This window comes from Leguminivora glycinivorella, chromosome 3 (assembly GCF_023078275.1).
Source record: "Leguminivora glycinivorella isolate SPB_JAAS2020 chromosome 3, LegGlyc_1.1, whole genome shotgun sequence".
Taxonomy (NCBI): domain Eukaryota; kingdom Metazoa; phylum Arthropoda; class Insecta; order Lepidoptera; family Tortricidae; genus Leguminivora; species Leguminivora glycinivorella.
The window spans coordinates 290,458-305,428 of NC_062973.1; the positions used below are offsets into that span (position 1 = coordinate 290,458).

The 14,971-nt window shown below is 49.0% G+C and overlaps 1 protein-coding gene across 3 annotated transcripts; it reads left to right on the top strand.

Annotated features, from left to right (window-relative positions):
- Positions 1-428: 428 nt before the first annotated feature.
- LOC125224812 (ankyrin-3) lies at positions 429-12,455 on the top strand. 3 transcript variants are annotated; one of them, XM_048128278.1, is made up of 11 exons: positions 429-544; positions 1,223-1,304; positions 1,622-1,777; positions 2,069-2,259; positions 2,856-3,070; positions 3,568-3,707; positions 3,783-3,930; positions 4,380-4,582; positions 5,154-5,396; positions 9,368-9,463; positions 9,628-12,455. In XM_048128278.1, exons 2-11 carry the CDS (start codon positions 1,233-1,235, stop codon positions 9,709-9,711), a joined length of 1,548 nt encoding a protein of 515 aa, XP_047984235.1. In that variant the 5' UTR covers positions 429-544; positions 1,223-1,232; the 3' UTR covers positions 9,712-12,455. The 3 variants fall into 3 exon arrangements, with proteins under 3 accessions (XP_047984235.1, XP_047984237.1, XP_047984236.1); XM_048128280.1 differs by having other exon boundaries at positions 3,786-3,930; positions 9,368-12,455; XM_048128279.1 differs by lacking the exon at positions 429-544 and adding an exon at positions 715-943 and having other exon boundaries at positions 9,368-12,455.
- Positions 12,456-14,971: the final 2,516 nt, after the last annotated feature.

The following is a 14,971-nucleotide window of genomic DNA, read 5'->3' on the forward strand; positions in this document are numbered from 1 at the left end:
CAATTCATTTTCATTGAAGAAAGTAGCAGTAAATTTTCTTCGCGAATAAAAACACATTTAACCTCAATACAATATTTTGGGTTCTCCGTGTCTACCTAAATTAAAAACTGTTATAAACTATTTAGCCAACATAACCTCAAAAACATTTTATCGAGATGATATACGTTTATACTGAACGCATTCATAAGATCTTCATGTCTATGAATGTTTATGGCTGACATTATGACCAACATACAGAAATTATCAACTTAATTTTATTGAACATTTTTTAATAATTTTATTTGTTGAGATTTATTTTAATTTTAAATATTATAAAAAAAAAAGTTCTCAGTATTTTGTCTTTCTTGTAGTGAAAAGTAGTGGGTAAAATTTTGAAAGTAAATGTTTGAAACTTTTTTTATTTTGACGTTTGTATTCGCGGTTTTTAATTTGTGTCCCCCATTGCAAAAATGGTTGCAAAATGTTGACGTCCACACGTTTCTCGTATTGGGAGAATATAAGAAAATAAGATACGTTTGGATTTCGTGCTACAAAATTATCGATTGTAAGTTTTCTGTGTGTATTATTTTATGTTGTGCCATGGGAAAGTGTTGAGCCTAGAATCACTTCCGTTCTGACAGGAAAAGGAAGTGCATGGTTATGGCGATCGTATCGAATAGCGAGTTGATCTGACATCCTTATCCTGTTATTTTCATGATGAGCAGCGGCGCGAAATACTGCTCTTTACTTTATTTTGATGCCTGTTTACATGTGTTAATGTAGAATATTCTACCAAACGTTATCAGTGTAAAAACACATCGATACAATGATAATAACTTGTCGTCAAGGTTATGTCATGGAACCGGAGATGCCTCTTTTTCATGTTAAACAAATAAACAAAGTGTCTATTAGTAAACAAATACGTTTTGCCCAGATACTAGCAGTGTTTCGTTTTGTCATGCAGGTAAACCATACGAATTTCACATCAAGAATGTTATTGTTTGTATCTTTTATATTTCATAATTGTACTAAACACAATTTTGTTTTGATTTTCGTATTTTGTGCTTCAATGTCTAGGTGTGTACTAGGTACTTCACACGGATACTATTTTCTCAATAAAATTAGACAAGACTTGCAGTACTTAACAATTTAGAAACCATGTCAAGGAATAAACTTGGAAATCAGTAAGAGTCTATGAAGAGTTTGTTGGTTGGTGAAGTATATTTGAGGTGGTTACTTACAGAAGCTAAGCCATGGCGGAGCCCGAGGAAGGCGCAGAAGAAGAGGTGGTGGTGCGACTGGCCACTACACCTCAGATCATCTTGGTAAGTATTCTGCTATGTCACAAGCTTTTATTTCACTTGTAATGTCTACTTATATGGTTCAAACCTTGAAAACTAAATTAGCTGAGCTGAAACTGCATAACAAGACTTTGTTACTACCTGTGTTTCATTTTGGCGATTATTGAAATAACAAGCAGGCATTCGGAACAACTGATATTGTCTATTCATAGTGCATTTTTTTTGTGTAATGTAGTCTAGTGTAGTTTTATATATTAAAACTATTTAGACAAAGAAACGAAAATAAAAGAAAGCACAGGAAATCACTGAACTTATTTTTAAAGTAAGATGTATGTCTGCAGCCTGAGAGCATAGTCCCCGGACCGTTGACAAATTCGCGTGCGGCGACCTCGGCCGGCGTGGAGCTGGGTCGGAAGCTGCTGCTGGCCGCCCGGGCCGGGGACACCAACCAGGTGCTGGACCTCATGGCGCAGGGAGCGCCCTTCACTACTGATTGGGTATGCACTACATATTATCTATCACTGGTGTATTAATTAAAACATTGCTTCATTTAATTACGTAGATATTGCTGAGGTATACAAATTGTAATTTTTTAAGACTGAAACCAAATACTTGTTGTCTGTGAGCCTGTGACAAATATTTCTTTTATGAATATCCTAGGATTCAGAACATTTTTAAAAAACTTTGATGTAATCGCATTTCACACTAGTTTCCGTTCTCTGAAGTATGTATGAACCGGTCGTCCGGTAATATTTAGCATAAGCCATAGATAATGAGTGGTGTGTTAGTTGGGCACGTCGCCGCTGCACCTGGCGGCGCTGGGCGGGCACTTGGGCACGGCGGCCGTGCTGCTGCGCGCGGGCGTGAGCCGCGACGCGCGCACCAAGGTGGAGCGCACGCCGCTGCACCTCGCCGCGCACGCCGGGCACGAGGCCGTGGCCGCCGTGCTGCTCGACCACGGCGCCGCCGTCGACTGCAGGTACGACCAATAACAATATACTCATTCCAGTGTTCAATAAAAGCGCCGGTGGTGTGCGGTAAGAGTGCAAGACTTTCAATCCGGAGGTCGCGGGTTTGAACGCCGGCTCCGATGAGTTTTTCGGAACTTATGTATGTGCAAAATGTTATTTGATATTTGCCGGTCGCTTTTCGGTGAAGGAAAACATCGTGAGGAAACCGGATCAATTCCAATAAGGCCTAGTTACCCTTCGGGCCTATGCCAAATCTTGGGATTAATGGTCAAAGCGGACTCCAGGCTCCCATGAGCCGCGGCGAATGTCGGGATAACGCAAGGATAATGATGATGAGTGATTGAAGTGTCGAATACTACAAAAAGTTACCATTTCCACTCTGTCTTTTTTATAAATATTTGCATGTCTTTGTGACAAAACATGTAGCTCTATAAATTGAATATGCATGACCTTTTGTACCATGTTTTAGCAAATAAATGACTGATTCTGATTCTGTGGGACTTAGGAAAATGGTTTTTGTCTTGTTTTGGCTCGCCAGTTCCTTAGTCTATGACTGATAGTTAGAGGTGTTTTCTAAAATGTGATGTATTTGTTGATGGTGCAGGGACATGCTCCGCATGACGCCGCTGCACTGGGCGTGCGCGCGCGGGCACGCGGCGCTGGCGGCGCTGCTGGTGCGGCGCGGCGCGGACCCGGGCGCGCGCTGCAAGTTCCGCCGCACGCCGCTCTCCCTCGCCGCCCACTGCCCCGCCCTCAGCGCCGCCCTGCACCGCGCCGTGGCCGAGCGGGACCAGGCCGCCAGTGTCCGAGCCATACAACGTACGGAGTACTGCAACAACAACTCTCAACAACGAGATCGATCACTTTATTTATTCAGTGTCGATGTAGGGAACTAATCTAATTATTTTATTAAATATTTTTTAATTTATTTTTAAGTAGTGACCCTACTATATCGAAGGCGCCTAGCCTTCAGAGATAACATACACTGGAGAAATTTCGACGGGTACCTCGGCGGTCGAGGTGGTGTAGCGGTCGAACGCGTCAGCCGCGATAGCTGAAAACCCGGGTTCGATTCCCGGCTTCGCTTCGCCACCGGTGGGCTTGATCGCTTTTTCTTTAGTGTATGGTATCTATTTCAGTTTACATTCAGTGTCACCTCCGAGTCCTCCGACATTCTCCCGAAGCTTAAAAATGATTATCTTATTATGTTGTAATGATCATTTTAGTTAATAAATAAATCCATAGATTTTCTGCCCTGCCGAACATTTTCTCCGTCTGTCTAATCATTTCCTACTAACAGTTCATTCACTTTATAGAAGAAATGGCAGTGGACGACGTGACTGAATCGAAGGTATACGAAACGGTCCAGATGCAGATCCCCACTGAAGAAAAACCCACACAACCCACTATCAGGATACAGCACAAACTGAACAAACCCATCTTGGAAACTAATGAGGTATTTATTTCTTTAATTTTTATACTTTGTCTTTGTCGGTATTGACTCCGTATATTTACTAAGGTATTTTTTTAGCAGGCGCAGCAGCCGCTCGGAAACGGTACCGACACAAACGCGACAGGCGCGGCGTTACTGCGGCATCACGGCATAACGTTACTGCCCGCTGACGACGGCAGCACCGTGTTGTCTGCGCTGCAGAGTGGACGGACTGTTGTGCTTTCAGGTATGGAGTCTGGAACATAAATGCGAGGGGTGGCGTTGAGGTAACGTCGCTGCCGGCTGACGATGGTAGTACTGTGTCGTCATCGTGGTGTTCTCAGGTATGTGGGTTACTGTTAGTTTCTTTTTGACAGAAACACAGGAGGCGTGCCGTAGTCGAGATCGAGATACCACGGTTACATATTGTGAGGTCGCTATTTGACGACGGTAGTGTAGCGTCGTCGATGTTACAGAGAGGGTGAACTGTGGCGTTTTCGGGTACGCAGGTTGCGTCTATATCGTGTACAATGTTGAAATGCGAACGAGCACTTCACGACTCGCATCGATCTTCGAACATCCTTCACGTTCACGTTTTAATTTATCGTCACTCGTTTCGAATTAGTTATTTATCACATCGGTATCGTAATGTAGTACCTATCGTGTGGGAAATGAAAAGTAGTGGTCGTTTTTCAGACGCGGGCAAGCTGATGCTGAAGGAGAACAGCTCGCCGCCGGCGGCCCCCGCTCCCCCCTCCCCCTCCCCCGCTCCCCCCGTCACCCCCCACTCCCCGGCCCCCCGCGCCGGCGTGCTGGTGCGCGCCCGGCCCGCGCGCGAGCCGCCCAAGCCCGGCGTCAAGGTGTTCACCGTCAACAAGCAGCCGGATAAACACATGCAGGTGACGACACATTCGGCCACATTACTCCACTAGAGGGCGTCATTAAATTAAACTCGATTGCGCCGAACCGTCTGTTACCCGGTTTAGCGATCCCTATTTCTTTCTATCGGAGCTTCCGTAAATTTCTGCCGCGACGTTGACGCGTCCCATTAGCTCGTTCGCTCGCGGCCGGGTCCGCGCCGACCGACGCACCGGGCGGTACGAAACGTCCGGCTCCCGCGCGCACGTTTGGCTCGTCCGAGCCGATTCGCTCAGCGGCATAGTGATCCGTAACCTTCAGTCGACCGTTCGAATTAGCGTATGATTGATCTTTCTTTTTAATACAAAATAAAATATGAAAACCACGAATTACATACGATTTAAATAAATGTGTACAACACTATTTCAAACAGCTAACCGAAGACTGCCATCTCACCGGCTCGAATAAGAAATTGACTCAAAAACACCAAATTGCGGTCTATGTGAACCTGACTAAATCATACATAACTATAAAACTAACTATACATCATAAAATAGTAAATGAGCAAATTTTTACATAAATCTTTACCACTGTCAATTTCCCTTTCCGCAGATAAAATACGTGCAACTGCCGCCAGACGCTACCATCCTCTCCCCGCACAAGGCGGCCATGAAGGCCAAGAGCAAGGTCATCCGCGCCGCCGCCGGCACCGGGACCGGGACCGGCACCGGCACCGGCGCCGGATCCGGGACCGCCGGGACCAACCGGCCCGGCGTCAAGATCATCATGAACAAGGCCAGCTTCAGCAAGCTGCTAGCCACTGCCACGAAGGCACACGGCTCGGGAGACAACGAGGTAACTACTTTACTACACTTTCTTTTTTTGTTTATTTTCAATATTGTTTAGAAATTTAGAAAGCAAAGTCTGCCGCCGTCACTCTGACCATCTGTCTCCATCATCAGACCCTGAGTACCACCTCTTGTCAAAGGTCTAATTGAGACGATTCCAATGAGCCTAAACACGAAGTGGTTTAGTTCCATGGTTCATCGGTACTGGTGACCACCATCTGGCTCCATTTTCAGACCCTGAGTACCAGCTCTTGTCAAAGGTCTTATTGAGACGATCCCATTGAGCCTAAACACGAAGTGGTTTAGTCATATGGTTCATTGGTACTGGTGACCACCATCTGGCTCCATCATCAGACCCTGAGTACCACCTCCTGTCAAAGGTCTTGTTGAGACGAACCCAATGAGTCCAAACACGAAGTGGTGTAGTCATATGGTTCATTGGTACTGGTGACCACCATCTGGCTCCATCATCAGACCCTGAGTACCACCTCTTGTCAAAGGTCTTGTTGAGACGAACCCAACGAGCCTAAACACGATGTGGTTTACTTACATGGTTCACTGGTACTGGTGACCACCTTCTGGCTCCATCATCAAAGACAAAATTGAGTTCGTTTTACTTTCAATTTCTTAAGGTGGCTCGCTTTCCATAAAAAAACATCTACCATTTATTTAGTCACCGCACACTACAACTAAATAAAAATATGCGCATACATCTACTATACATTATCCGTCGTCGCGGTAGTGAATGAAATACATTGTTTCATACAGAAATCATGGACAAATCCATGTGAATTTTTTATTAATTTTACGTAAATGTGCGTGCCAAATTTTGTGTACAGACACAGAGCCGTCATATTTCGCGCATTTTTAATTGACATTGTCATCAGTGACACTTGGCTCTTGACAAGTAATTATTAAAGATATTGGTTTAGTTAACTCAAGCAGACTCAGAAATAATGACGCATTTTGTCAATAAAGATACATATCGTATATTTCGGCACTGCTAATGTAAATCGAAATGGCGTCTTGGTCAAATGCACCGATTATGAAGCAGGTGATTCTGAGTTCCATCCCGCAGTTTTTTTTAATCATTTGAACTTTTTTTGGATTTTTTTTTATATATTTTTTAAATGGAATATTTGACTATTACTATATTGCTTTCCTATTTTTTATTTTCATACAAAAATACAATACAATCCTTTATTATGCCTTTGTTGATAAAATAAAATATTACACGTCTGGTATAATACATTATACATAGGTCAAAGTGTGGGCATAGTATTAGTAATGTATTGCATTTACTGAGCTGGTTGACCTATGTTATTGTTGTGTGAATGTTTTTCTTCAACAACTAAATGGTTATATACAAGAATATGGGTAGCTTTTGCACATTGTAATTTTTCCTCAGTCACCCGTTGACCACGAACGCTGTAAAAGTGTTCGAAACATCGGGATGAATTTTAAACTCATTATACGCGATTTAATCCGTTTTCATAGTTTTTATTTCATGAGTAACTATCGCGGTAACTGAAGACAATATTAACTAAATGGTTACAAATAATAATTATCATCAAATTATCATCAATATAATCTGGTCCAGGCAGGCAATTATGGTCACGCGATAAATGATAAAACATCTGGCCGTCCCTATAATCGCACTTACTAATAGTGCGACAGGGACGGCCTGATATTTTATCGTCTATCGCGCGACCATGCTTCCCGTGCTGTACTAGCTTTAGCCCGCGGCTTCGCTTGCGTTAGAAAGAGACAAAAGTAGCATATGTCACTCTCCATCCCTTCAACTATCTCCACTTAAAAAACATGTCAATCCGTCGCTCCGTTTGGCCGTGAAAGACGGACAAACAAACAAACACACATTATCTTTGGTGAAACAACGAATTCTTCCACTTCAGATTATAGAGTAACCAGCTTTTCCCATTTATAATAAACTAGCTTTTGACCGCGGCTTCGCTCGCGTAAGAAAGAGACAAAAAGTAGCCTATGTCACTCTCCATCCCTTCAACTAAATCCCCTTAAATAATCACGTCAATTCGTCGCTTCGGTTTTGCCGTGAAAGACGGACAAACAAACAGACACACACCCTTTCCCATTTGTAATATTAGTATGGATTTGACATTATTATTTATATTTAAATAATTATATATGTATAGCCCAATTTCTTCGGTAACAGCGTGTTATGTAATGGCGTCGTTGGGGAACAATCGTCTGTCACGCCGTGAAGGTGCGTTCGATTCCCAGGATTCTATAAACTTTTTGTATTTTTTTGGATATAAATTTCGTTTTTTTTATTGACCGAGCAAGAATGGAGAGCCGAAGGTATCAATTTTATCTTAGAGAACATATTGATTTTTTTATTGTCATTTTGATTTTCTATTTATTAAGTTGAGATATAAAACACAACTTTTAATACCCTCGCTAAATATAATATTTTATCGAAATCACTCCTTAGATAAAAAAAGTCCACTTGAGTTTTTAAAGCATTACGTTACTCAGTTAACTATTTCATTTTCATTTACTAATTTAAGATTTCAAAAGCGATTTGAATACCCTTGCTCCATCCAAAATAAACAATTAGAAAAAAAAATCATTCGGATCGTAGTTTAGAAACTAAAATTTATCTATACTTTTTGGAATTTTTTAAAATATCAGATTAGGATAATTATGTTAGAAATTCTGAGTTCGACGAACCCAAAAATTATTACCATGTAAGATAATAGGTTTTTAATCTTTTTTGTGGAAAACGCTCAGTAACTACTGTACGAGTACATATACATTTATGTATAATAATAAAACAAAAAATAGTGTCACATAGTGTTGTGTTCCTGCCGGTGAGTAAGGCTGCCAGAGCTCAACGAGGGTGCGGGGTGCTGACGACGGGAGGACTTACGGAACTAATTTGTTCCGTCTATTGTCCTTTGAGTCGTCGGCAACCCAAACCCTCCTTTGAACTTGTACACTCCTTTTTGCTGTGCATACGCAGCAAAGGGGAGTGTACAAGTTTCTAATGGGGCGGCAACGCGCATACGACACTCTTCGAGTTGCAGGCGTCCATAGGTTACGGTGACCGCTTTCCATCAGGCGGACCGTATGCTTGTTTGCCACCGACGTAGTATAAAAAAAAAGAAAAAGTCCTGGATTCGAACCCAGTACTTCCATGCAAATCATGCGATGGCACGTATTTACCGCAAGGCTATTTAAACAAGCTGTCGCCGCGTGAAATTATCAACTAGAAGGAATACAAAAACACTGTTTGTATGTGTGAGTGGTACTTAAAAATAGTGTAAAATAGTAAATTTATTTACATTAAGGGGATTAACGTTACAATGAGAAGTTGAATGTTTGTTGTAATACGTCAATTTTAATATTAAATGTTCGCGAAGCATAATTGAAAGTATATAAATGCCTGTACGACTCCACAAAAAAAATAAGACTGGTAATTTGCAGATTAACGCCATCTAACGCAGCCTGAGCTTCGGGTAACCTAGGCGAGCCACCTTAATGGGACTAAAATACAAGATATTAGGAACTTAAATTTACCGCATTTATGGGAGTGAGCTTATCAAATTGTACATAATAAGAGCTCCGAAATCTGTGCTTCACGCGGTTTTTTCTAAACGAGCATCAGAAAAAAAATCCTTACTAATTGGAAAAGCTTTTTCTTCCATATGTTTTTTAATTAACCGACAGTTAATAAGATGTTCTAACTGAAACAAGTACTTTTACTGTCTTTTAGTATGAGTAAAGTGTACAATTTTGTCGATAAATATTGTGCATTTTACAATATATCGCCTTTTTTTGTCATAGCGCTCTTAACGAATTTAGCGTTCGTTAATTTTTTGTATGGGACATTACATAGACGTCCGCTGCGTGACGTTGATTGACGTTTTTATTAACTGTAGTTGCTACAATTGGCCCTAAGGAAGATTTGGTATCCACGTTTTTTTGTTTTCGTTCCAGCCACTTTCCCTCGGCGCCGCGCGCGGCGAAGCGGTGGTGTGCGTGCCGGAGCAGTTCGTGCGCTCCATGTCGGCGCGATACCTCCGCGCACAGCTCCTCGCCGCGCACGCCGCGCTCGCGGAGCTGCAGCGCCAGCTCACGCAGACCCGCGCACAGCTCGCCGCCACGCAGCCCGGCTAGTGGCCGCACTACACTCCGCGCACAGCTCCTCGCCGCCACGCAGCCCGGCTAGTGGCCGCACTACACTCCGCGCACAGCTCCTCGCCGCGCACGCCGCGCTCGCGGAGCTGCAGCGCCAGCTCAACCAGGCCCGCGCACAGCTCGCCTCCACGCAGCCCGGCTAGTGGCCGCACTACACTCCGCGCACAGCTCGCCGCCACGCAGCCCGGCTAGTGGCCGCACTACACTCCGCGCACAGCTCCTCGCCGCGCACGCCGCGCTCGCGGAGCTGCAGCGCCAGCTCAACCAGGCCCGCGCACAGCTCGCCTCCACGCAGCCCGGCTAGTGGCCGCACTACACTCCGCGCACAGCTCGCCGCCACGCAGCCCGGCTAGTGGCCGCACTACACTCCGCGCACAGCTCCTCGCCGCGCACGCCGCGCTCGCGGAGCTGCAGCGCCAGCTCAACCAGGCCCGCGCACAGCTCGCTGCCACGCAGCCCGGCTAGTGGCCGCACTACACTCCGCGCACAGCTCCTCGCCGCGCACGCCGCGCTCGCGGAGCTGCAGCGCCAGCTCAACCAGGCCCGCGCACAGCTCGCCTCCACGCAGCCCGGCTAGTGGCCGCACTACACTCCGCGCACAGCTCGCCGCCACGCAGCCCGGCTAGTGGCCGCACTACACTCCGCGCACAGCTCGCCGCCACGCAGCCCGGCTAGTGGCCGCACTACACTCCGCGCACAGCTCCTCGCCGCCACGCAGCCCGGCTAGTGGCCGCACTACACTCCGCGCACAGCTCCTCGCCGCCACGCAGCCCGGCTAGTGGCCGCACTACACTCCGCGCACAGCTCCTCGCCGCCACGCAGCCCGGCTAGTGGCCGCACTACACTCCGCGCACAGCTCCTCGCCGCGCACGCCGCGCTCGCGGAGCTGCAGCGCCAGCTCAACCAGGCCCGCGCACAGCTCGCCTCCACGCAGCCCGGCTAGTGGCCGCACTACACTCCGCGCACAGCTCCTCGCCGCCACGCAGCCCGGCTAGTGGCCGCACTACACTCCGCGCACAGCTCCTCGCCGCCACGCAGCCCGGCTAGTGGCCGCACTACACTCCGCGCACAGCTCGCCGCCACGCAGCCCGGCTAGTGGCCGCACTACACTCCGCGCACAGCTCCTCGCCGCCACGCAGCCCGGCTAGTGGCCGCACTACACTCCGCGCACAGCTCCTCGCCGCCACGCAGCCCGGCTAGTGGCCGCACTACACTCCGCGCACAGCTCGCCGCCACGCAGCCCGGCTAGTGGCCGCACTACACTCCGCGCACAGCTCGCCGCCACGCAGCCCGGCTAGTGGCCGCACTACACTCCGCGCACAGCTCCTCGCCGCCACGCAGCCCGGCTAGTGGCCGCACTACACTCCGCGCACAGCTCGCCGCCACGCAGCCCGGCTAGTGGCCGCACTACACTCCGCGCACAGCTCCTCGCCGCCACGCAGCCCGGCTAGTGGCCGCACTACACTCCGCGCACAGCTCCTCGCCGCCACGCAGCCCGGCTAGTGGCCGCACTACACTCCGCGCACAGCTCCTCGCCGCCACGCAGCCCGGCTAGTGGCCGCACTACACTCCGCGCACAGCTCCTCGCCGCGCACGCCGCGCTCGCGGAGCTGCAGCGCCAGCTCAACCAGGCCCGCGCACAGCTCGCCTCCACGCAGCCCGGCTAGTGGCCGCACTACACTCCGCGCACAGCTCCTCGCCGCCACGCAGCCCGGCTAGTGGCCGCACTACACTCCGCGCACAGCTCGCCGCCACGCAGCCCGGCTAGTGGCCGCACTACACTCCGCGCACAGCTCGCCGCCACGCAGCCCGGCTAGTGGCCGCACTACACTCCGCGCACAGCTCCTCGCCGCGCACGCCGCGCTCGCGGAGCTGCAGCGCCAGCTCAACCAGGCCCGCGCACAGCTCGCCTCCACGCAGCCCGGCTAGTGGCCGCACTACACTCCGCGCACAGCTCCTCGCCGCGCACGCCGCGCTCGCGGAGCTGCAGCGCCAACTCAACCAGGCCCGCGCACAGCTCGCCGCCACGCAGCCCGGCTAGTGGCCGCACTACACTCCGCGCACAGCTCCTCGCCGCCACGCAGCCCGGCTAGTGGCCGCACTACACTCCGCGCACAGCTCCTCGCCGCCACGCAGCCCGGCTAGTGGCCGCACTACACTCCGCGCACAGCTCCTCGCCGCCACGCAGCCCGGCTAGTGGCCGCACTACACTCCGCGCACAGCTCCTCGCCGCCACGCAGCCCGGCTAGTGGCCGCACTACACTCCGCGCACAGCTCCTCGCCGCCACGCAGCCCGGCTAGTGGCCGCACTACACTCCGCGCACAGCTCGCCGCCACGCAGCCCGGCTAGTGGCCGCACTACACTCCGCGCACAGCTCCTCGCCGCCACGCAGCCCGGCTAGTGGCCGCACTACACTCCGCGCACAGCTCGCCGCCACGCAGCCCGGCTAGTGGCCGCACTACACTCCGCGCACAGCTCCTCGCCGCCACGCAGCCCGGCTAGTGGCCGCACTACACTCCGCGCACAGCTCCTCGCCGCCACGCAGCCCGGCTAGTGGCCGCACTACACTCCGCGCACAGCTCCTCGCCGCCACGCAGCCCGGCTAGTGGCCGCACTACACTCCGCGCACAGCTCGCCGCCACGCAGCCCGGCTAGTGGCCGCACTACACTCCGCGCACAGCTCCTCGCCGCCACGCAGCCCGGCTAGTGGCCGCACTACACTCCGCGCACAGCTCGCCGCCACGCAGCCCGGCTAGTGGCCGCACTACACTCCGCGCACAGCTCCTCGCCGCCACGCAGCCCGGCTAGTGGCCGCACTACACTCCGCGCACAGCTCCTCGCCGCCACGCAGCCCGGCTAGTGGCCGCACTACACTCCGCGCACAGCTCCTCGCTGCCACGCAGCCCGGCTAGTGGCCGCACTACACTCCGCGCACAGCTCGCCGCCACGCAGCCCGGCTAGTGGCCGCACTACACTCCGCGCACAGCTCCTCGCTGCCACGCAGCCCGGCTAGTGGCCGCACTACACTCCGCGCACAGCTCCTCGCCGCCACGCAGCCCGGCTAGTGGCCGCACTACACTCCGCGCACAGCTCGCCGCCACGCAGCCCGGCTAGTGGCCGCACTACACTCCGCGCACAGCTCCTCGCCGCCACGCAGCCCGGCTAGTGGCCGCACTACACTCCGCGCACAGCTCGCCGCCACGCAGCCCGGCTAGTGGCCGCACTACACTCCGCGCACAGCTCCTCGCCGCCACGCAGCCCGGCTAGTGGCCGCACTACACTCCGCGCACAGCTCCTCGCCGCCACGCAGCCCGGCTAGTGGCCGCACTACACTCCGCGCACAGCTCCACGCTGGCTGAACTACTCTCTGACGATGTATTTACAAGATTCTACTTCACGATATCGCGATTCACCAATGATAACGCTATCGCAAATTCTTACTGACTACTTCCTTCCTGTGATTTGTTAATCGAACTGAAACAAAGTGTAAATAAGATATAATTTAATAGTTAAAATATCTGCTTTACTGATGATAGCACTATATTTTTGTAAATAGCGACGAATACTCGTTTTAGATGATCAGCCGGGGCAACGCAAAGCGAGGCAATGTGCTCGCGCGGCAACCATCCAATGTAGACCCGCCTCGGCCGAGGCAAGTTGCTCGCGACGTGCGTGCCTCGCTTTGTGTGTGTAGGTATGTATGTATACCCGCCTGTTCAAACGCGTTACAAGCCTGAAGTAGCTATAGGCACTGATATTTTGTTTTAATCTGTCATTTTTACTTATGTGTTTGTAAGAAAGGTATAACCAGAAGCTTGTTGATACAATTTTGAACCTACTTAGATGAGACTTCATAATCTGATCATTGAAGCCTTATCTAAACTGGTTAGCCTAACCTGGCAGGCAAGTAATGGTCGCGCGATAAATGATAAAACATCTAGCCGCAAAAAATCGCACTATTTGTAAGTGCGATAGGGACAGCCAGATGTTTTATCATTTTTTCTACTCCCGTACTGTTATTCGTGACTTACAAGGTCGTGCATAGTACTTTAAAACCCTACAAAAAAGATGTCAGGACAAGTCTATCTAGTCTATACCCTGAAAACATTTAGTAGCAGTAGCACGATATAGCTGTTACAGTTCAGTAAATACATTGCTACCAACTTAACAAACCAATCACTTCATCGTAGAAAATTAAAATATTGTATGAAATGGGTACATTGTTGCCAACCTTAGAATGTCAGATAAAGCCTGGCATTCGCAGAGTCGAGACTCGTTCGTTTTCTGCTGCGATCATTGGCGACGCGTGGAATCGCATTCAAATGTATGAGAACTCGATTCAACTCGGACTCGATTCGTCTTAGTGGCCAGGCTTCAAAGAACCATGTACCATAGACAGTTTTATTTTCATGTTTGCACTCAAACTGCATATTCGAAATGGTAAGTGGTCCACTAGATAACTAAGATGACTGAAAGTAGATATTTATTGAATTTATAATTTTCTTTCAAAGTAAGTGCTTGGTCGTAGAAAAAGTATTGTATGCAACGGTGTTTAACTGAGTCAAAAAATGCTCGTGGCGTCTTTATTAACAATTTTCGGCTCCGCCCCAAATTGTTACCCACGCCGCTCGCCTTTTTTGACCTCTTTTAACCACCAGTTGCATAAAATACTATATCGCGCGACCATGATTGCCTGCCTGGTTCAGATAACTTCAATTATCTGGTTACCAGATGAAAGGTTATAGCTTTATAAAACAGGGTACGTAACTTCTGCTTTCGCCAGTCCTTTATTGCTACGCCCACTCACTTCATGGTTTGATAATGCAATTAATCGCTGCGTAATTTTATTTGACGTGTTGAGGATAGACAACTGAACAGATACCGAACCACGAAGTAAAAGTTGCAGTTTGACGAGCGCTTGTATAAGAGCAGTGATTTTAATAGTATTTCGTTAGCGCGATAGTTTTGTCTGTAGTAACTATGGATATCGCGCGATACAAGACGTTTCCATAGTTATTTCAGCAGTGATTTTGTTCTCCAATCCATGAAGGATCTCGCACATTGACCCGCTCGCACTAACTCGTTGGCATTGATCTCCGATCACATCATTGTACGGGACTGCAATAGCTTTACAAACATTCGCGTTATGTACAGGTGGAGCAACGTACGAAATCCTTCGTGTTTCACGAATTTAGCCAGCATCGAAGGCTTTTATAATATAAAGACCCAATAAAATAGGCATTTAGTCTGCGCTGTAACAAATATCTGTTAAACAGATAAGTTTTCCATCACAGAAGGTTCTTTGCTTTAAATGCAAAAAGATAATATAAATTTCCTACAAATTCCAACAGAGATTAGTTCTTATTGTACTTGAAGCAATGACAAAGTAGATAGACAAAAAC